The sequence below is a fragment of the Oncorhynchus kisutch genome, linkage group LG18, assembly GCF_002021735.2.
Source record: "Oncorhynchus kisutch isolate 150728-3 linkage group LG18, Okis_V2, whole genome shotgun sequence".
Lineage (NCBI taxonomy): Eukaryota > Metazoa > Chordata > Actinopteri > Salmoniformes > Salmonidae > Oncorhynchus > Oncorhynchus kisutch.
Genome location: NC_034191.2, coordinates 69,416,811 through 69,438,454, shown reverse-complemented (window position 1 = coordinate 69,438,454; position 21,644 = coordinate 69,416,811). Strand labels below are relative to the sequence as shown.

At 45.9% G+C, this 21,644-nt stretch overlaps 2 protein-coding genes across 4 annotated transcripts; one reads left to right on the top strand and one right to left on the bottom strand.

Moving 5' to 3' along the window:
- Positions 1-178: 178 nt before the first annotated feature.
- On the bottom strand, positions 179-16,738 carry cdk8 (cyclin dependent kinase 8). Of its 2 annotated transcripts, none has more exons than XM_031796650.1 (13): positions 16,480-16,738; positions 9,657-9,732; positions 9,476-9,586; positions 7,778-7,918; positions 6,381-6,438; positions 6,101-6,232; positions 5,544-5,687; positions 4,637-4,706; positions 4,402-4,474; positions 4,179-4,276; positions 1,800-1,887; positions 1,496-1,648; positions 179-1,273 (listed from the first exon to the last, which is right to left on the bottom strand). In XM_031796650.1, the coding sequence occupies exons 1-13, from the start codon at positions 16,506-16,508 to the stop codon at positions 1,148-1,150; spliced, it is 1,299 nt and encodes a 432-aa protein (XP_031652510.1). In that variant the 5' UTR covers positions 16,509-16,738; the 3' UTR covers positions 179-1,147. The 2 variants fall into 2 exon arrangements, with proteins under 2 accessions (XP_031652510.1, XP_020364540.1); XM_020508951.2 differs by lacking the exon at positions 16,480-16,738 and adding an exon at positions 14,298-14,892.
- On the top strand, positions 15,442-21,563 carry rnf6 (ring finger protein (C3H2C3 type) 6). 2 transcript variants are annotated; one of them, XM_031796648.1, is made up of 4 exons: positions 15,442-16,216; positions 16,499-16,654; positions 17,230-17,382; positions 17,619-21,563. In XM_031796648.1, exons 1-4 carry the CDS (start codon positions 16,180-16,182, stop codon positions 19,496-19,498), a joined length of 2,226 nt encoding a protein of 741 aa, XP_031652508.1. In that variant the 5' UTR covers positions 15,442-16,179; the 3' UTR covers positions 19,499-21,563. The 2 variants fall into 2 exon arrangements, with proteins under 2 accessions (XP_031652508.1, XP_031652509.1); XM_031796649.1 differs by having other exon boundaries at positions 15,449-15,986.
- Positions 21,564-21,644: the final 81 nt, after the last annotated feature.

The following is a 21,644-nucleotide window of genomic DNA, read 5'->3' as shown; positions in this document are numbered from 1 at the left end:
AGAGAGAGAGGGCAGTAAACGAGGGCAGTGAACGAGTAAAGACAGACCTCGGAGAGAAAAAGTAGGATGGACTGGGATTGTTCCATTATTGAAGACACGGTTCTATTCCTGGAAGAGAACATACGTTCTTTTTCCATTTTCCAGGTTAACACAGAGACAAAGAAGAGAAACCCCCAACTCCAATGTTAACATTTCCACTTTTTATTGTCAGGATACTTGCTTCATGTAAAATATTTAAATACAATACATGTTCCATATGCCGTCCTCCACACGATTGGTTGGTTTTGTAATTGTGAAGTTCTAAGGTTTTGCCCACAGCGATAAAAACAGCTGCTCTCTCAGGCCAACGGAAGCTTCTTCGCCACTTGCTTTTTTTATACAGTCAGTGAAAACCAAGGAAAACAGATTCAATTATAAACTACTAATATCAAGTATTTTTTCTTTTGTCATTTTTTTTCCTTTGTTTTTGTCTCAATTACGCCCCCAACAAGAGCTGTGGATGGGGCCCATAAACTCCCAACATGCTCCTGTCAGCAGCTCAGTTCGGTCCCCAGCAAAGACGCCCTCGGAAGGGAGGACAGACAGACAAGAAGAAAGACTGACAGGAGGACAGAGACAGGAGGACAGAGGGGCATGTACTCTGTCGATGCTGGCAGTCACATAGCAGCTTAAGTCTGATCGAAGCTTCAACAGGAAGAGGGGATCTGGCTGGAAAGGGGGAGAGCTTTGGTGGAGGTGGTGAGAAGGAAAGGAGGGAGTGGGGAACACCCTGGGTGGCCTTTACTGCAAATGAAGCCATCTTTTGTTTGCTTGTCATGTTGTGGCTTTTGTTAAGTACCAGTTCTGAAGGTTAACTTTATAATGTTCATAGACACAGCGACGAAGAGCATAAGGAACAAGGGAAGAACCAACTGACAGCATCCGTTCTTCTCCATCTAGTTTTGTGGTTTAGTCTCCATGTGTTGCTCATGGTTGAAGTTGTAATTTTCAGGATGGGCTCATTGTATTTCATACTGGGCTAACGGACTATTGCAGTGAGGGTGGACCGGTGGGTTAAATGTGGGGGGAGGGGCGGGTATTGCCATGGACACACCCACCTCCCTCAGTACATTCTCCCTAGTGGGCCAGGCGAGGGCTGGGTCAGGGGTCAGTAGCGGTGGGTCTGATGTGAGTACTGCGGGGGCTGCTGGGAGGTAGAGGAGTATCCAATGCTGTTTTGGGGCAGTGATGTGCTTGGTCCGGGGTTCTGGTAGGCAGCATGTGGATTGGAGCGCTGAGAGAGAGATAAGATACCAAATTGTAAATAGTCTGATTAGTTATGATTTGGTGGGATAGCATGATTTTGCTGAGTATATAGTATTGCTATGCTAAATAGTAGATGCTTTGTATGTATGTATGTATGTATGTATGTATGTATGTATGTATGTATGTATGTATGTATGTATGTATGTATGTATGTATGTATGTATGTATGTATGTATGAGACTACCCCTACCTGGTAGTCTGAGGTCATAATGAGGCCACTTGAGGTAGTGACGGGCGGGACCACTCGCACCTTCTTTAGGGGAGGGCCCTGTGCGTGGCTGTTGTCAGGGTTACCAGTATGTCCTGCCCCGTTGGTGTGGTTGTTCCCCTGCTGCTGGTTCTTCTGGAATATTAAAAAAGACACCCAAGGCTTCATCAACCACACTGGAAATACACTCAAAATGCTCCCTTTAAACCTTTACGCTGTCGATAAAAAATACACGTATAAATATAACATATATTTTGACCCAAATATAAAGCTAAGAGGCACACACATTTCTGACTTTCTCTGCCTTATCCTCTGGTTCCTCCTCTGTCAGGAACTCCCTCTTGGGGTATGGGATCTGGCAGCCTGCAAACACACTGACACAAACACACCACTTATCTTACAGGGTATAGGACCACATCACTCCAGACATGTAATACATTCGTTATAATGCAATGTATGTAGTAAGGGGTTTTGTTGTATTATACATGTAGTAATAATGTGTTAGTTGTTTTAATATATACACTGAACAAAAATATAAAACTCAACTATTTCAATGATTTTACTGAGTTACAGTTCAAAGTAAATCAGTTGATTGAAAAATTTATTAGGCCTTAATCTATGGATTTCACATGACTGGGCAGGGACGCTGCCATGGGTGGGCCTAGGTCCACCCACTTGAAGCCAGGCCCAGCCAATCAGAATGAGTTTCTCCACAAAAAGGCCATAATTACAGACAGAAATACTCCTCAGTTCCATCAGCTGTAAGGGCGGCTAGTTTCAGGCAACTACTGACCTGTAGCGCTCACGTCTGTAGCCATGAAGTGCTTTGAAAGGCTGGTCATAGCTCACATCAACAACATTATCCCAGAAATCCTAGACCCACTCCAATATGCATATACCACCCAAACAGATCCACAGATGCCGCAATCTCTATTGCACTCAACACTGCCCTTTCCCACCTGGACAAAAGAAACACCTACGTGAGAATGCTGTTCATTGACTACATCTCAGCATTCAACACTAAAGTGCCCTCAAAGCTCATCACTAAGCAAAGGATCCTGGGACTACACACCTCCCCCTGCAACTGGATCCTGGACTTCCTGACGGGCTGCCCTCAGATGGTGAGGGTAGGTAACAACACATCTGCCACGACAGCCTATAGGGAGGTGGTCAGGGATCTGGCCGGGTGATGCCAGAATAACCACCTATCCCTCAACGTAATCAAGACAAAAGGAGATGATTGTGGACTACAGGAAAAGGAGGACCGAGCACGCTCCCATTGTCATCGATGGGGCTGTAGTGGAGCAGGTTGAGAGCTTCAAGTTCCTCGGTGTCCACATCACCAACAAACTAGAATGGTCCAAACACACCAAGACAGTTGTAAAGAGGGCACGACAAAGGCTATTCCCCCTCAGGAGACTGAAAAGATTTGGCATGGGTCCTGAAATCCTCAAAAGGTTCTACAGCTGCAACATCGAGAGCATGGTTGCATCACTGCTACCGCACGGCAAGCGGAAACAGAGCACCAAGTCTAAAAGGTTTTTCAACAGCTTTTACCCCCAAGCTATAAGACTCCAGAACAGGAAATCAAATAGCTACCAGGACTATTTACATTGTGACCCCCCCCCCCCCCTCCTTTTACACTGTTGCTACTCATCTATGCATCGTCACTTTAACTATACCTACATGTACATATTACCTCAATTAGCCTGACTAACTGGTGCCTATATATAGCCTCGTTACTGTCATATTCACTGTTTTATTTATTTACTTTTCTATTGTTCACCTAATACGAATTTTTTACATAAAAATAGCACTGTTGGTTAGGGCTTGTAAGTAAGCATTCCACTGTAAAGTCTACACCTGTTGTATTCGGCGTACGTGACAAATAAACTTTGATTTGATACCAAGATTGAACTCTTTGGCCTGAATGCCAAGCGTCACGTCTGGAGGAAACCTGGCACCATTCCTATGGTGAAGCATGGTGGTGGCAGCATCAAGCTGTGGAGATGTTTTTCAGCGGCAGGGACTGGGAAACCAGATGAACAGAGCAAAGTACAGAGAGATCCTTAATGAAAACCTGCTCCAGAGCTCTCAGACCACAGACTGTTGTGAAAGTTCACTTTCCAACAGGACAACGATCGTAAGCACACAGCCAAGACAACGCAGGAGTGGGTTCGGGACAAATCTCTGAATGTCCTTGAGTGGCCCAGCCAGAGCCCGGGCTTAAACCCGATCAAACGTCTCTGGAGAGACCTGAAAATAGCTGTACAGCAACGCTCCCCATCCAACCCGACAAAGATTGAGGGGATCTGCAAAGAAGAATGGGAGAAACTCCCCAAATACAGGTGTACCAAGCTTGTAGTGTCATACCCACGAAGACTTGAGGCTGTAATTGCTGCCAAAGGTGCTTCAACAAGGTACTGAGTAAAGGGTATGAATACTTATGTAAATGTGAAAATGTGTAAAAACCTGTTTTTGCTTTGTCATTATAGGGTACTGCATGTAGATTGATGAGGCAAATTTAAAAATATGTATTTTAAAATAAGGCTGTAATGTAACAAATGTGGAAAAAGGGGTTTGATTACTTTCCCGAATGCACTGTACATGTGTTACAGATGTTGTAATTAATATGTTCTAAAGTTCTATTAGAGTCCTGACTCACTCTGAGGTGGGCAGTGGTTCCTCCAGGAAGTAAGGGTCCTGCATGGCCTGCTCAGATGTGATCCTGCGGATCGGGTCCATAGTCAGCAGCTTCTGGAGCTACACACACAAACGTTAGAGCATGAGTAAAACAGAGGGAACGTTTATACAACGTCAGACTGAAGAATGCTATGTAACAACAACGTTCAGGCAATGTTAGACTGAGAAAACTAATTTCAACTCACCAAGTGGAATGCTTTGCTGTCTGGTTTGACTTTGTGTTTCTCCATGTATTTTATAAGGCTGCAGTTTGTATACCTGTGTTATATACGAACATATTTCAGTTTGTATACCTGTGTTATATACGAACATATTTCAGTTTGTATACCAGACCACCTCACTTCAGTTTGAATGAGAAGACAAATCTATTATTACAATGATACAAATGATCTTGTTCAGAGCTGGCAGAAAGCCACTCACGTGTTCCTCCTGAAGTCTTTCATCAGAGTGGAGTGCTCCGGCATCTTCTTGATGTCTTCCCAGTCCTTCTCTGAGGATTACATCATCAGACTGTGTCAGTGAGTGCTTCTCTGCGGATTACATCCTCAGACTGTCAGTGAGTACTTGTACAGGACAGACAGATTGCTTTGGGCTCATACAAGCCAGGCCAGAATAGAATTGTGCCTAGTCATGGTTTAATTACACTCTTGTTCTTCAGTATTATTTATATATCCCTATTTGCCAGGCAGGTTCATAATACACATGTCAAAAATATGTCTGAAATCTGTCTTGCCGACCAGTTTCTAAAAACGACATGCTGTGTACTAATAGTACTACATACTATTGAGAACGTACTGTTTCATAAAAACATATGCAGGAAGCAACAAATATAAACATACTAGGTTGATCCATGCTGAGAAGGCATAATCTAATGCTCAATCGTGCTTGTTCCCCGCCATTCGTTCATTTTGGTAGAGCGCATTCCCTATTCTGATTATCAGATGAGTATGAAAGAGACAATTCTCTTCCTCAATAGTGTGCAGCGAATTCTACTTGATGAAAAGACAAAATGAATATAACATCCTGGCATTTAAAGTTGTACACATACTGACGTTATATTTTTGCATACACCAAATAGCCTACTATTTAAAACGCAAGTATGGGTATTCAGATGGAAGGTTAATAATTTAACACATACTGTACGAGCGACCATTTCAATGCACATAAGGCATGTCCTGATAAGTTATGAGAGTCCCCAGCACTCATGGATAAACCTCTTAATCCAGAGCCAGTTTTTAAGTATTCTCAGCCTCTACATGCTGATTTTGTGGCCTGTGTGTGGTGGATCTAAAGGAGGAGAGGCCCTGCCCCAGCCCAGCTCTCTCACCAGCGGGGAAGCCCATGACGTTGAAGATGCGGTCCAGCTGGTCGTGGTGGTAGGGGTTACTGGTCTTGATGTCCTCTTGGCGACAGTGGAAGATGGGCTCAGACGTCAACAGCTCGGCAAAGATGCAGCCAATCGCCCAAATGTCTGACAGATGCACAGGGAGGATTAGAGATATCAGGGCTCTACAGTGCTACCATTTTGGTTTCATATGACCCTAAATATTTTTATTTTGGCCACCAGTGCCTAGGGGAAAATAATTATATTTAGTAATTGCTGGCAAATCATCAATACATCGAATATTTCTCAATCTGCGCCTACATTTCTTTGTGCTCCTACATTTTTCAATTTAGGAGCACATGTGCTCCTTGTAAAATATGACCATGTGACAGAGCCCTGGATATCACAGTGTGTTCTAAACCACGCCCACACACCCACTTGAACATGCTCGCACAAATATGCACACACACAACAGTAATTATCCTAGGATGGTGGAAGAATAGCTCAGAAGTTCAGCTCTTGGTACACAGCACACCCACCCACCCCGTGGCCATTCTCACCGATGGCTTTGGTGTAGTGCCTGGCACCTAGCAGTAGCTCTGGTGCCCTGTACCAGAAGGTGACCACCACAGGGTCCAGATCTGCTAAAGGCTTCAGTGGTGAGTTAAAGAGGCGGGCAAAGCCCATGTCCGCTGTACAGCAACACAAGAAATAATCCACATAATAATATGATAATGTAGTATAACGCACAAATAGTGTGTAATGACCAGTGAATAAACTATAGCCAGTCTATGTAGACAAAGCATTATGCTGAAAAAAACAACACAACCTCCATCGTACCGATCTTTACTCGACCCCTCTCCGGCCCCTCCCCCATCACTAGGATGTTTGCAGGTTTCTGGGGAAAAACAGATTAACAGTTAATATCACCCAAATATTTACTTCCATTATCCTAATACCCACACTGATACACAAACGAGAGGAATTAAGATTAGTTTGGCCCACGTTAAGCTGAATAACATATGAATGGTTCAGGTAGTGTCAATGCTACCCTCTGGTGGCGTAACAATGAAACTCACATCTCAGAGAGAAGCAGGCCAGGCACCTTCATTTCCTCCACCAGGTCAACTATACAGTGCTCAGCCACTGTTCCATTTCCTGCATCCCTCCATTTCCCCCCCTTTGCTCCCCTATTCTCCCTTCCTCATCCCCCACTTTCATCAGGTCTCTGTAGGAAGCAGTTCGTGGATGCCCACTCTCCCCCCACTGCCCCTTCTTCCGCACTCCCCCTCTCTCTCACACAAAGGCCTTTCTCATTTGGGCAAAAGTCTGTCCTCCGTCCGCTCTCCTCTGTGACCCGGAAACTGATAAGTGGTCGAGGAGAGTGTCAATTAGTTAGGTGAATGGAGGAGTGTCCTCTCCTCTTCGATAGCCTCCTTTCATCAACGATAGTCATGTGTATCCCACCAGTCATTCACAGAAGAGTTTTTATATTTGACCCCCCCCCCCCCCCTTTGAAGCAGTTGTTGCTTACGAGGAGAAGAGCAGGCAAACATTTAAAATGTATATGCTACTTATGCTTTTATCTATAAAAATGTCTTGCAGAACAGGCTACATTTATTTTATCACTTTACAGGTGTGGAATCTCAAAATAAATGTAAAGGTAATTTGCCTGATGACGCACAAATGGAGAGGAGAATCTAATTTAATACAAGCACATTTTCGTTCACGTTCCCTCTGCTCGCCACCTGTCAATTACCTTTGACATTTTTCAAAAGGAGGCGAGAGACGGAGGAGAGAGGACGCAGGAGTTGAGCAAATCCAATTGAGTAAAGGCCCAGGTCTCTGTGTAGGACCCCGTTGGCATGCAGGAAAAGGATGCACTCGCCTTCCTTCCTTCCCTCGCCAGGTCTCTCCCCCCCTGTCCCTCGCCAGGTCTCTCCCCCCCTGTCCCTCGCCAGGTCGCTCCCCCCGTCCCTCGCCAGGTCGCTCCCAACCTGTCCCTCGCCAGGTCTCTCTCCCCCTGTCCCTCGCCAGGTCTCTCTCCCCCTGTCCCTCGCCAGGTCTCTCTCCCCCTGTCCCTCGCCAGGTCTCTCTCCCCCTGTCCCTCGCCAGGTCTCTCTCCCCCTGTCCCTCGCCAGGTCTCTCTCCCCCTGTCCCTCGCCAGGTCTCTCTCCCCCTGTCCCTCGCCAGGTCTCTCTCCCCTGTCCCTCGCCACCCTCTCCCCTGTCCCTCACCAGGTCTCTGTGTAGGACCCAGTTGGCGTGTAAGTAATGGATGCCGTCCAGGATCTGGTAGAGCAGGGACTTGACCATCCCCCTGGGCAGTTGCAGGGGCTTCTTATTAGCCTTGGACGCCCTGTGGAACTTTATGATGTGCTGTGGAGAGAGGGAGCATCCTTATTGTGTGTTATCAATGTCTGGATCAATGGATTTAAACAAGTGTGAAGGTAAAATATTCAAACGTTTAAAAAAAAAGTGTGTAAATGTAAAAACAAATGTGCACGTGTGTATGTGTGTGTGTGTGTGTATGTGTTTGTTTATAGTGTGGATGGATGTATCAGATACAAAATCTGAGAGTGTTCATGCAAATCATTCCGTTACTTTTAGATTACTTTCCCCTTAGAGGCATTAGAAGGAGACAAAAATGAATATTGCCAACTGAACGACATCTATTGCAGGAAAAAACAATGTTAGAGATTACATAGCTGGCCATAAATGGACGTTGCATTTTACTTTATAGGTTGGTTATGTAGGCTTCTTCTAAGCCATTGCTTTCTACTACAGATAATATGATTAGGCTTACTCTTTACATAAAAATAAAAAGTGTCCGATTTCCAGTCATTCCAAATAATGTAATAAACCTTGACATTCAACAATAAGACTTATAATTATAGATTATCCAAATTGTTTTACCTGAGCATAACCCAAAAACTAACAACTTATTAGCTTACTTTGTTGTTTATGATTTTGTTGTCATGGAGGACTGGTTGGGCTCATTGCTTCGAGCTGAAAAAAAATGCTGCTCTCATTGAAATGCTGATATCTATATAATTTGCAGAGGTTTAAGTCTATCAAAAGTGTGTGCGTTAGAATATGTGTCCGTTAGGCCTATGTTTGTTTGTTTTTTAATCAGCACAAATTAGATTGAGCAATAAAAGACCCACTCGTGGTCTTCTTAAAGTAAACTCATTTTTGACAGTATGGAGCACAACACCACAGAGTAGTTTAGAAGGGAGGAACTCCCTCTAACTTTTCCCCCATAAGCATTAAGCAGCTGTTGCATATTTTCACTGGCTGTTCACTGGTTGCAAAAACAGATTGATAGACAGCTTATTCTTCAATTCAACCATTATTGGGTAAAAATAATACACAAATACATTTGTGAACAGCCATCCACAACAACCACAATACATGAGGCAAATAGCTAAATGAGAGAGCAGCAGTGTGATTCACATCATTGCTCTATGTAGATATCAACACTAATGATATCTGTGTGGCCCTTACCGCCAAGCTTTTATTCAAGTTGGATAATCTTTGGATGTCGACAGCAGTCGTACCACTGGAAGACATAGCTTGGACTGTGGGCCTACAAAAGCCTATTCCTGCTCTTTTCCCACAATCCATCAAGTGCATTTGGTGTGTCATCAGCGGTCTCTGACTTGTGGTCAGACTCACTCAGGCAGGACCTTAAATTTGACAATTTTTTCAATGCTGATTTAAATGCCATTGAGAAAACAGAATGGTGTCAATGATTTTTTTAACGCAAATGTAATCCTAGAAGTAATCCTTAAAAGTAATCCTAGAATTAATAATTTCATTTTTCAAAAGTATTTAATCTGATTACTATAGTTTTGCAGGTAACGTTACTGATTACAATTGGTTTTTAATCAGTTCGTCCCCAAACCTGTGTGTGTGTGTGCGTGTGTTTATTACCCAGAGATCATGCTCAGCATAGTCGAAGAGCAGCCAGACTTTGCGGTCTGCGTGTGACAGGAACACCTTCTGCAGTGAGATCACATTAGGATGCTTCAGCTCCCGCAGTAACTAGAAGAAGAAACATTCATTCACACAGACATTATGGGATGTCTGCTCTTGAACTAAACAACACACTTACTGCAATCTCTCTGCAGGCCGACATAGAGATGCCAGTGCCTTCAATCTGCTTGAGGGCGTAGTCCTTATCATCCTTCCTGAAGACAGAAAAATATACAGCATCAACCAAAGTTCACTACAGTTCCCATAGGGCCTTGCTACACTGAGACACGGAGGCCAGCTGGCAGTTGGTGGTACATGAGTGGCTGAGAGGTCAAAATGCTTAAATTTCCTCCAGATTTATGTCATATAATCAAGCTCACCCCCATACAGTAGAGGGGAAACAGACTGTGGCAGCTGGCAAGGGACACACAAAGTTAGGTTAGCCCCTCACTAGTACAAACCCCACCCCTCCATCCGGCCCAAATCATCTCATAAACTGCTCTTTGTGCCTCCTCGGGCCACGTTTCAACTCCAGTAGAACAAATGAGGGCATGAGAGGCTCGTAAACAGCAATCTCCTACAATAAACACAAACATCTTTGCACACTTAGGGCTGGTTAAAACACGGTTGCAGCCACCAGTCATGTTTTAGATCCGCTGCTTGGTGGGTCTGATTTGTGTCCTGAGGGTCCAGTTACAGTAAAGGATCTGGGCTGGATTAAACAAAACATGGATGATCTGGACTCCACTTGATGAGTTAGGACTGGATTGGATGGGGTTGGACTAGGATGGGGCCAGGAGGACTGGACTAGACCACCAGGCTAGGATGGGGCCAAGAGGACTGGACCACCAGGCTAGGATGGGGCCAGGAGGACTGGACTAGACCACCAGGCTAGGATTGGGCCGGGAGGACTGGACTAGACCACCAGGCTAGGATGGGGCCGGGAGGACTGGACTAGACCACCAGGCTAGGATGGGGCCGGGAGGACTGGACTAGACCACCAGCCTAGGATGGGGCCGGGAGGACTGGACTAGACCACCAGCCTAGGATGGGGCCAGGAGGACTGGACTAGACCACCAGGCTAGGATGGGGCCAGGAGGACTGGACCAGACTAGGATGGGGCCAGGAGGACTGGACCAGACTAGGATGGGGCCAGGAGGACTGGACCAGACTAGGATGGGGCCAGGAGGACTGGACCAGACTAGGATGGGGCCAGGAGGACTGGACCAGACTAGGATGGGGCCAGGAGGACTGGACCAGACTAGGATGGGGCCAGGAGGACTGGACCAGGCTAGGATGGGGCCAGGAGGACTGGACCAGGCTAGGATGGGGCCAGGAGGACTGGACTAGACCACCAGTCTAGGTTATGGCTGGATTGGGACAGAAGGGGAAGGACAGGGTGTCTGCAGTCTGAAATGAGCTCTTCTCCTTCATGGCCTCTGTATAAAATACCTTTATTGTAATAGCATAAACCTAACCAGTCCTTTCACTGGTAATAATTAACGAAGGGAGCAAGAAGAGAACAATACACTTAAGACAATGGGAAAACTGGAATAAACAACATTGCCTGGCTGAAATGGCTATGATATGGTCTACATTCTTGGATACATCTGCAGTGATTTTTGTCTCAGCCAGACACGAACATGTTTAGGCTAAAAAGTTCAATGCATAAAAATATTTTTTGTGTCAAACTAGGTCTATGCAATAACGTTAAGAGCCCAAGGTAATTAAACCAGAATAGCAAAACAAACTAATTTGGGGATTGCTCAAAACCCATATATTCTAGTATTTTGAATAATTTATTGGACATTACTATTTAGCCTATGAATTTCCATTAAAATGGTTCTCAGCATTGGTCTACATAAATTAGTCTAGCCTATTTTTCTTTTCAAAACATCTTTGGTTGAAGAGAAAACGTAATCGAGACATGTATAGAATAACATCGTTTGCAAGTTTTACAGTGCTTTACAGTACTTGGTCATGAGATAATAGCATAGTATGGATGCACGATATCAGAATAGGAGGATATTAGCTAAAAACGCTGGCATCGACCTGTGGTCTAGCTTAACGCTGATGTGCAAAACCGATGTCAAAGCTGACGTGCATACCTATAACATAGGTAGATCACATAATTGTAATATTTGTGTTGTGGAGAAATGACTAGGCAGGAGACGGGAGTACAGTTAGTTTTCGTTTAGTCAAAACCCCTCGTGCTCTACAGTTCCCGGCATCCCAGTGCGCATGTGCATTTCCTATTAGGTGTAGTAACGTAACACTGCCGTAATGCATTACTGCTTAGTAACAGCACAATAACTAATATAAACAGATGTAGATCCCAGATACTACAGTAATAACGCCACGAAAAATACACAGCGCTACACAGAACAAAAGCAGAAAAATACTAAGTGTACACTTCCAACAACTAAACAAGTTCAAGTTGAGCCGTCATTTGAAAGACTAAGAAAATTTCAGCGAGACAACTCAAAAGGCGAAATCCATTAACGCCAAGATAATGGAATTCATTATGCTACTTGATATGGGCGTCACTGCTATTAGCTTCACGACTGACATTTGGACAAGCGATGGCAGCCCCATGAGCATGCGGAGTCTGACAGCACAGTGGGTCAACGAGGATTTCGTACTGAGGAAAGTACGAAATTGCATGCTCAAGAATGTGCTGGTTCTCATACCGCTGCAGCCATTTTAATGCCATTTGAGAACATATACACACTTAGCACCATTTGAACAACTGACTGGAGAAATAAGCTAACCCTCTGTCATGGCACTGAAACGCCTGCTCAACAAAACTGCAGACAGACCGTGGGGTTAACTTTACAAAAGTACTCGAGGCTGTGAACAAGTGATTCGGTGGTATTCTCTCTGAGCCTCTTTACCGTGTCGCCACCATGCTCGATGCTAGGAACAAGGACCGCTACTTCGATGCAGACAAGAAACAGGGTTTACGTGAAATGTTACAGAGACAGCTGGACAAGATGGAAACGGACACAGTGACAGTGCGCACAGAGGAAGAGAGGCCACGGACAGACAGAGCTGAAAATCCTGGTTGAGAATGAAACGACTGAACAAATTAACAACGAAACAGCACAGCAAGTAAGTGAAAGAAATAGGTTTGATTATGTTTTACAGGTAATGGGGACATACGTAAATGCCAACAAAATAACTTTTTGGTCAGTGTGGTATGGTGTGTGTGTAACCTTTATTTAACTAGGCAAGTAAGTTAAGAACAAATTCTTATTTACAATGACTGCCTACCTCGGCCAACGCTGGGCCAAGTGTGCTGCCCTATGGGACTCTCAATCACGGCCGGATGTGATACAGCCTGGATTCGAACCAGGGACTGTAGTGACACCGCTTGCACTGAGATGCAGTGCCTTAGACCGCTATGTCCGTGTGTGTTAACTATTTAACTGTACTAGAATGCTTAAAAAAAGGACACTCAAATGTAAAATATCAGAATCGGCCAAAAATGTCACATCTATGCATCCCTACAGCACACCTTACAGCATAGTTTTCTATTCCACACTACATACTAGGGAGAAAAGACATGATAGTAAAGAGAGTAACATGGCCAATAGAAGGATCACATTTATTATCATGTCCATCTCATCTATATGAAGGGGGCCTCTTCACTGTGTTAATCCATGCAGAATACCTGTATACATTTAATGTCCCTCCTTTTGAGATTTGAAACACTTTCCTTCTATTATTAGAGGGGGTGAGATTCCTCCATACAATGTAAAGTGCCATACAATGTAAAGTGCCATACAATGTAAAGCACCTGGTGATACAACTGCTTTCTGTAAACCCATTATTATGTATTGTGTAGCCAGGCCGATCCAGACACCTCAAACCCGCCAAACCAAACATTCCCTGCGCGCGACTGCACCTGCCCCTGACTTGCTTGGCTGCGTCTGTAATAGGCTATCACACAAAGGCTGGCCTACTTCACTCAGTTTGTCCATATTACTGCGAAAATATATCTCGAAATGCAAAAAAATGATACGGCATAATTTGATACAAAAATATCCTCGTTATTCTGTTTGGAGCTAGACTTGCTTGATGACTGCAATACCCCACATACAATGTTGTTACAACATCCCCCGCTCTGTTCCGTTTCATCTGCGAGCGCAGGCATATTTTAAAACTATACCGGATTTGAAATGCATTATACTAGCATACTAACTACAATACAGCAAGGTTAGCTGGTGGATTCAGCTAACACATTGCACAGCTGTTAGTTACTGAAAGTTGTGGCTGCGTCGCGTGATGCATTGTTCTCTACCTTCTTTGCCTTTTGTGCTGTTGTCTGTGCCCAATAATGTTTGTACCATGTTTTGTGCTGCTACCGTGTTGCTGTCATGTGTTGCTACCATGCCGTTGTTTTAGGTCTCTCTTATCGCGTTTTATTTTAATTGTATTGTTAATCCCAGCCCCCGTAGGAGGCCTTTTGGAGGGCCGTTATTGTAAATACGAACTTGTTCTTAACTAACTTGTCTGGTTAAATAAAATAAAGTGATGGGCCACTGAGGTCAGTGCTCAAATCAGCTTTGTCATGGAACTCGAGCCCTGTTCTCCAAGTGCTATGACGTACTGAGTTTATTCAGTTGGTTCTTTAAAATGTTCCCCGTACTACGAGTTACAAATAGGTGTAACGGAGAGGGTGGCCTTGAAAACAAGAGCAACCAAGACAAACCGAGTTTTTTTATTGGGAGACTAGTGGACCTGAGGGCCTTCTTACTGGCTCTCATTATCAACTCACCCATCTTTTCTCTTTGCTTTGTATACATGACCGTAGGTGCCTCTTCCCACTTTGCATCCCTCGTATTCAAACAGGTCCTCGACACGTTCTCTCTCTCCGGTCAGCATCACTTTGAAATCGTAGTCCATTCTCTCTGTTGTTTAGGTCAATTATCTTCTGCTTCCTTTTAAAGCGCCGCTTGGGAGGCAACTTACTTCACAACCCCAGTTAGAATTTGTTGTTGCCTTCCTTCGCGTCGCTCTCTCCTCAGCCCTATTTCCACATTTAACGGCTAGGTTTATGTTTACCAGAGAAGACGCAGGTTTCTTATCGGCGACGAAGGGCCAGGTATGGGCAGTAAAACTAGTTTCCCCGTTCTCTTGTATTATCTTGCTACTGCGTTTCTCCAGCCGGTATCACTCTGGAGAACTGAAAAACCACGCACTGCACTGTCGTAAAATGTCGTTATTGCACAGAAATGGACGGGGCTATATGTTTAGAACACCACGTGGATTTTAACTCTTTGTAACGTGAAGGGGATACAAATTGTACTATTCACACAAAAACATCACGTTTTATTATCAGAACTTTGGTGCTGGCATCTCTGAAGCCAGTTCAAGTGTTTCCTCTACACATTTCATGGCAATTATGCCACTCCTTAATCGTAATCTGATGTTGGATATCCAAAATTAGATCATTCTGGCGTCTAATAAAGGCATAAAGAGGAGTCAAGATATGCGCACGGACATTGAAAAACTTGGGGGGGGGGGGGGGGGGGGGGTGTCATTGCTATCTATTCATATATTTACCTTCAGACTGCTTGGAGAAAATGATCAACTTCGTGGTTATGTAAAATACATTTGTGAAAAAGAACCTGTTTCAAATTGAAAACAGTCCTCTTCACAATTAAACACAATTAAATAGATAGATTTTAACACAACAATTATCTGTTATAATCGGCACCTTTTAATAATGTAGTCGTGCGGTTTCGTAAGGTAGGAACTAATCTGACACTGCTGGTCTTTGATCGAACAGTGAGAAGTGTAGCACAGTTGGTCCCATCTTGGCTACATTGTAATCAGAGCAGAGAGGGAAGCAAACGCGTCGATATTACAGCTGCTGTGTCAGGTACAAAAATACCTCTACATTTTGTTGTCAACTCCATATTCTCGAGCTAAAAAAACTATGTTTAGGTTGAGTATTGTATGCACTCAGTTCGTGTGTTACTCGTTAAAATAATTGTCTTATTTGTTGGCGAAACCTTTCACCAGATAGCTAGCTGTCGACAACTAACAAATGCGTTGCGCATTCAAAATGACAGCTCGCGGCTTTGAAAGGCAATGTGAAACCGGCGTATAGGTGTGAAGATTTTTATTAGTTGGAGACGCTTATATATTTCTGTTGCAATGGTTAGGCTACGATTTTTTTTGTCCTCTACATAGTGAACTTACATGGAGCCCGACTATTCTTTGTCATGTCCCTCCTCCGACGTGGCTGTGTGATCGTTCCTGCGTCGGTGATTGGTAGCTAGTAGGATGACACTAGCGTCAGTTTTTTTTTGTTGGTCCTTTCTCCTGTGTTCTCCAACATGGCATGTTTTGTAGAGGCTGGAATATTTCTCTAAATGGCATGATTGTTGCCAACTGAATATTCATTGCGGTCTATCGGTGTGCCATCGATGCTGTTGTGGAGGTTTCTGAATCTAAGAAGGTTAGCCTGCTAGATGTCGGAACTCAGGTTTGATTTTTGTAGCCGATTTACTAAGTAGTTGATCAGCGACTAGCTCCGTCACATAAAATTAAGTTGATAAAAACGACTGATTTCCGCACCCAAAGAATAGTCCGCAATTACTTAGCAATGTCTCAGACGACCTCTTACTGGCCATGTCTCATCCCACAGCAGAATGGATAGTGTTGTTTTGACATGGTTTATGGCTAAAGGTGGGGACACACGTTTAATAAAGTGAAGGCGTCTGATGTGGTAATGTCACATAATTGCATTGATCGTTATAAAAAAAACTTGACCTGAGGTTTTTCCCCAGGGAATTGGATGGTCTGTAAAGTCTCGTTCTCATCCATGTTTGTCAGTTGTATAGAACCAAAATATCTGTGATCAACTTAATGATTGAATGATGGATGTATTACTAAAGCAGTACCCAGGTAAGTTCCAGCCAGGTGTTCCACATTTCTGACACCCCACCTACCGCCCTCTGTGTGCCACAGCGGATTCCATGGTGATGGACCCTCCTAGCGGGCAAGACGAGCGGCGGCGTCAGGCAGAGCGTCTTCGACGGGAGGAGGCGTACTATCACTTCATCAACGAGCTGAGTGAGGAAGAGTACCGCCTTATGAGAGACAGCAACCTGCTGGGCACACCTGGTGAGAGGAACCTAGTACACGTAACTTCACTAGAACCCCTAATGCAGGGTTGCATAGCTCCAGGGCAGCGGTGTCTACTGGTTTTCCTCATTGATTTTAAATAACTGGCTAATTTGTACCAGGACAACCACGGGATAGGCAACTCCAGTCCTACAGTGTCCTGATTGGTCTCAGACTTTTGCCCCTCCAGCACACCTGACTCTAATAATCAACTAATCATGATCTTCAATTTAAAATTAAATTAGTTTAATCAGCTGTGTTTTCTAGAGATGGAGGAAAGGTGTGACCACTCCGGCCCCTGAGGACTGGAGTTGCCCATCCCTGCCTTATCTAATTAGTGGCGCTAATTAATGCTGTGGAGAAACAATAACCATAGGACAGCAGCCCTGTCCCAACCCAATAGACTGAAACCTGCAAATGCACCCTAATATAGGCCTACACACGTTGTGTAATAAAACTATCACATTTTATAATGTAATGGCTTCATGTTGGCTACTAAGGGCTGAAAATGAATCTGGACAATCAAGCATATAAGTCCTCCATCTTGACCTAAAAGGGGACATGTTGTTCCCCAGGTGAGGTGACAGCGGAGGAGCTACGGCAGCGCCTGGACGGGGCAAAGGAGCGTGTGTCATCTCAGCCCCGTCCTGAACCACTCCCACAGAACACTGAGGCCGGAGAGGAGGAGGGGAGCAGCATTGAGGGGGAGGAGAGCGAGGGAGGGGCAGGTAGGAATAAAGAGCTATAGCGGTGGTCGTGGTTCTATGGGCTTATAGGGCTTACTGTGGGAAATTAATGCTAAAGGGTCTGTATAACCTAAACTGACAGATTGTTATGGGTCTCAAAAGGTTCATGGCCTAATTGCTGCTGTATACTCACTCAGTTCATTTGATTTATTATTGATCAAAGTATTACTAGATAATTACAACTGACTCAGTTCAGTAACGAGCTGCTGTCTGTATAGCTACTGCTGAGCCGGGAGCAGAGACGTCTAACGGCGACTCACTGCTGGAGTGGCTGAACACCTTCCGACGCACAGGGAACGCCACGCGCAGTGGCCAGAGCGGCAACCAGACGTGGCGCGCGGTCAGCCGCACCAACCCCAACAGTGGAGAGTTCCGCTTCAGCCTGGAGATCAACATCAACCATGAGCAGCCAGAGCCAGGGGAGCACAGTGATGCCCCCGACCCCTCAGAGCTGTCCCCTGTCCCCCCTCCATCCACAGCCTCCTCAGCCTCCATACGCACTGCCCCCTACACCCCTGCCCGGCCCTCCCCCTATCCCTTACCTCGAGCCACCCAGGGCAGGAGGGCTCAGATCCGCCGTACACGCAGTAGTACCACCATCCCTCTGACTCCCGCACCCCTCACCACACCCCTGCCCCCCCCTACTGCACTAAGCGGTACAGCAGCCCTCAACCTCCCACCACCCCCAGTCCCCATCACCCCCCCTATCCTTCAGGATCAAATAAGCCCTCCACAGCTCCAACCCCCAAGCAGAGCTTCCTCCCCAGGGGAGGGGCAGGATGAGGGGTTACCTACCCTGGACTTCCCCCGTGTACCGCCCCAGTCTGGCCCCCAGGTGGCGTCTGTGGGGCGTGAGCCTCGTAGCAGCAGGACTCGATCTCGCGGCCGGACCCGCAGGGCTGCAGCAGGAGGTGGGACTACCTCCCGGTCATCTAGGAGACGCAGCCGCTCCCCTCTTCAGAGAAACCCCGCCCCTAACTCGGCTACCTTGCCTCCTAGTGGTGGGAATGGAAATGGTGTCTCTAATAATGGCCACACTGCTGAGCCCGGAAACAGAACTGCTTCTGTCTCCATGGAGACCGGTGAGGCCGTGTCAGAGCCAGCTGTACTAGCAGAGCCTGGCCCAGAGGCAGGTGAGCAGGAGGGAGAGGCACACTCGGCCGGGTCGGGGGGTGCAGGGGGGGTGCGGCGCCACCCCACCATCATGCTGGATCTGCAGGTGCGGCGCATCCGACCGGGAGAGAACCGGGACCGGGACAGCATCGCCAGCCGAACCCGTTCCCGGGCCCGCGCCGCCGAGAACACTGTCACCTTCGAGAGCGACAGCGGGGGCTTCCGGCGCACAATCTCCCGCTCGGAGCGGGCCGGGATCCGGACCTACGTCAGCACCATCCGGATCCCTCTGAGGAGGATCAGTGAGACTGGATTGGGGGAGCCCAGCTCCACCGCCCTGCGCTCCATCCTCAGACAGATCATGACCGGCTTCGGGGAGCTCAGCTCCCTCATGGAGACGGAGGCTGACGCTGAGACCACCGAGGGTACTCCCGGTCACCAGGACCCTGCAGGACCCAATGCTAACACCAACACCACACAGACTTACCATAGCCACAGTAATGAGAGTGGAACTGTGGCTGGAGGCCAGGCAGGAGAGACAGAGATGGAGAGAGAGGGGGGGGGTGATGAGGAGGAAGGAGTGCATGGGAGGTTAGGTGGGAGTGACAACGGTGGAATCCCAACCCCCGATGATGGTCGGCCGATGAGCAGGGACACAAACAACCTGGTAGAGAACGGCACGCTGCCCATCCTGCGGCTGGCCCACTTCTTCCTGCTCAACGACGAGGAGGACGAGGAGCACCCGCGCGGCCTGACCAAAGAGCAGATTGACATACTAGCCACGCGCACCTATGGCCAGGCCAGCCTGGAGGGGGAAGCGGGGCGCGCCTGCAGTGTCTGTATCAACGACTATGCCCAAGGGAACAAACTGCGCCGCCTGCCCTGCGCCCACGAGTTCCACATCCACTGCATCGACCGCTGGCTCTCTGAGAACAACACCTGCCCCATCTGCAGGCAGCCCATCCTCCCTGCTCACCAGGACTGACCCTGCCCTGCCCTGACCCCTTGAATCCCCTGACCCCAGAACACCACCGGCTCCACCTCGCCCCCTGCTGGCTGAACTGAGCATGCCCGAGCAGAGAGGACGGTACATGTACATAGCGCTTTAATGTTTTAATTTACCATTGAAATATTCATTGTGTTCACTCTGAAATGGTAGAACCCAAAGGGGTGGGGGGTGGCGGCGGCTAATGCAGAGAATTAAAGTGTTATTTTTTTAGACTTATTTTCAGCACCTTTTGTTTTTTTGAAATGTTTTTTCTTGTCTTGTTTCTCTTCGGCCTCTGTCACGATGCTTCTGAGGTCCACATTTACAGATAGCACTTAGCTTAAAGAGCTACTATAGCTAGCCGCTGCTGATCAGTCTCAAACTCTTTCAACAGATACCCTGTGATGTCACAAATGGACTACAGCAATCAGTCAGTCGCTTCTGTAGATTTGATTTGGTTGACGATGTGTAAATATGTCACCACCGCCGCCTGTGTTTTGGGGTTGGGAAGAGTCATCCTCGTTGCATTTTAAGCAGAAAACATTAAGTTAGAGCTAATATTGGAATCCTTCAATTTAAAGCTCCAACAACCCTTTTTAAAGTGTCCTCTATCATGTGTATGTGTTTGGACAAAGGCTATTGTGGTTCTATTAGACCTTTTTAATTACATTTTACTTGGCCAGTGGTCCCTAGAATGTTGTTGCTGTCTGCCTACCTGTTCCAGCTCTTTAAACCTAGCCATCGAACCCCATAGATCCACGGTGGATGTCCAATAGTTCTTCAAATTAGTTTCAGCCTTTGACACTATTAGTATCACAAGTCAGAAAGAAACATCTAAAGCAAATAAGTGTGTGAGGTAATTTAGCAGGAAGCACTTGTAGTTGGACTCGTCTGTTAGGGAGACAGGCAAATAATGCAATAACATGAAGGAGGAACGGAAGGACCGTTTTGCGTTGTTAAATGTTTAAACTTTATAGTGCTGTTCTCTTGTTTACTCCTGGGCATTGATGAATAATTCATCTGTTGGGAGATGGAGAGTATCTGTTCTGTAGTACGCTCTCCCCCCTATCCCCAGACTCTTAAACTCCTCAATCATCATCCCCCACTCCTCTAATGCACACGTGTCAAACTCATTCCACGGAGGGCAGAATGTCTGTGGGTTTTCGCTCCATCATTGTACTTGATGGATGAATTACGGTCATTAATTGGTAAGGAACTCACCTCACCCTTGTTGTCTAGGTCTGTCTAATTGAAAGGAAAACCAAAAACCTGCAGACACTCGGCCCTCTGTGGAATGAGTTTACCACCCCTGCTCTAATGTCTGTGTTTAAAGCCCCTACTTTGGGAGAACCTGCCTGTCATGGCCTGATTTCTATCACCTAAGTAATAGTTTCATGTTCACAAACCTGAAAGGAATGACTAGGTGAAAGCAAAATGGTGGAGCCTCCACTCAATCCATTTTCAACATCTATCCAATCCTTTCAGATCAGTGTCTTCCTCCATTAGCCTGGCTTAGATCTCAATTGGCTTTCCCTGCAGGCCGTATCACCCTGTTACCACCAGAGGCAGTGTTCACAACTACAGTATGACATGGTGAGGACTGGAGACCAGTGGTATTGGTGTCCATTTAGGGCAGGGGGGTTTAATGTCATTTTCATACTAACTTTGTTCCAAGCAGACTCATTAGACAGGGATGTGATACAGGAAACAATGCTCTTTCTGTACTGAAGTGTGTGTGTGTGTGTGTGTGTGTGTGTGTGTGTGTTAGCGCTGAAGGAAGTGATAAAACAGAATGTCTAATATGGTTCTGGAGAAGCATCAGTCAGTCGCCTGAATGTCCATCTAAGAAAGAGAGGGTCTGTGGCCACCGAAATTCAGAAATGAATATTTATTCTGTTCCTATTTAATGAGAAACAAACTTTGAAATATTGAATGTGTTATGTGATGAGATTTTAAAAAAACAGTTAAGATATGTATTCTGTTACTATGTAATATAAATAAACACAAGGGGTTTCTTCTGCTCCTTAACAAGGGAATTAAATACAGCTTTGTTATGCCTGGAGTTAATTTGTGAGCTCTTTATTTGCTTCCCACTGGGGACTTTGTTCCTCCCACAGGACCACTGTCTTTTCCCACATCGCCA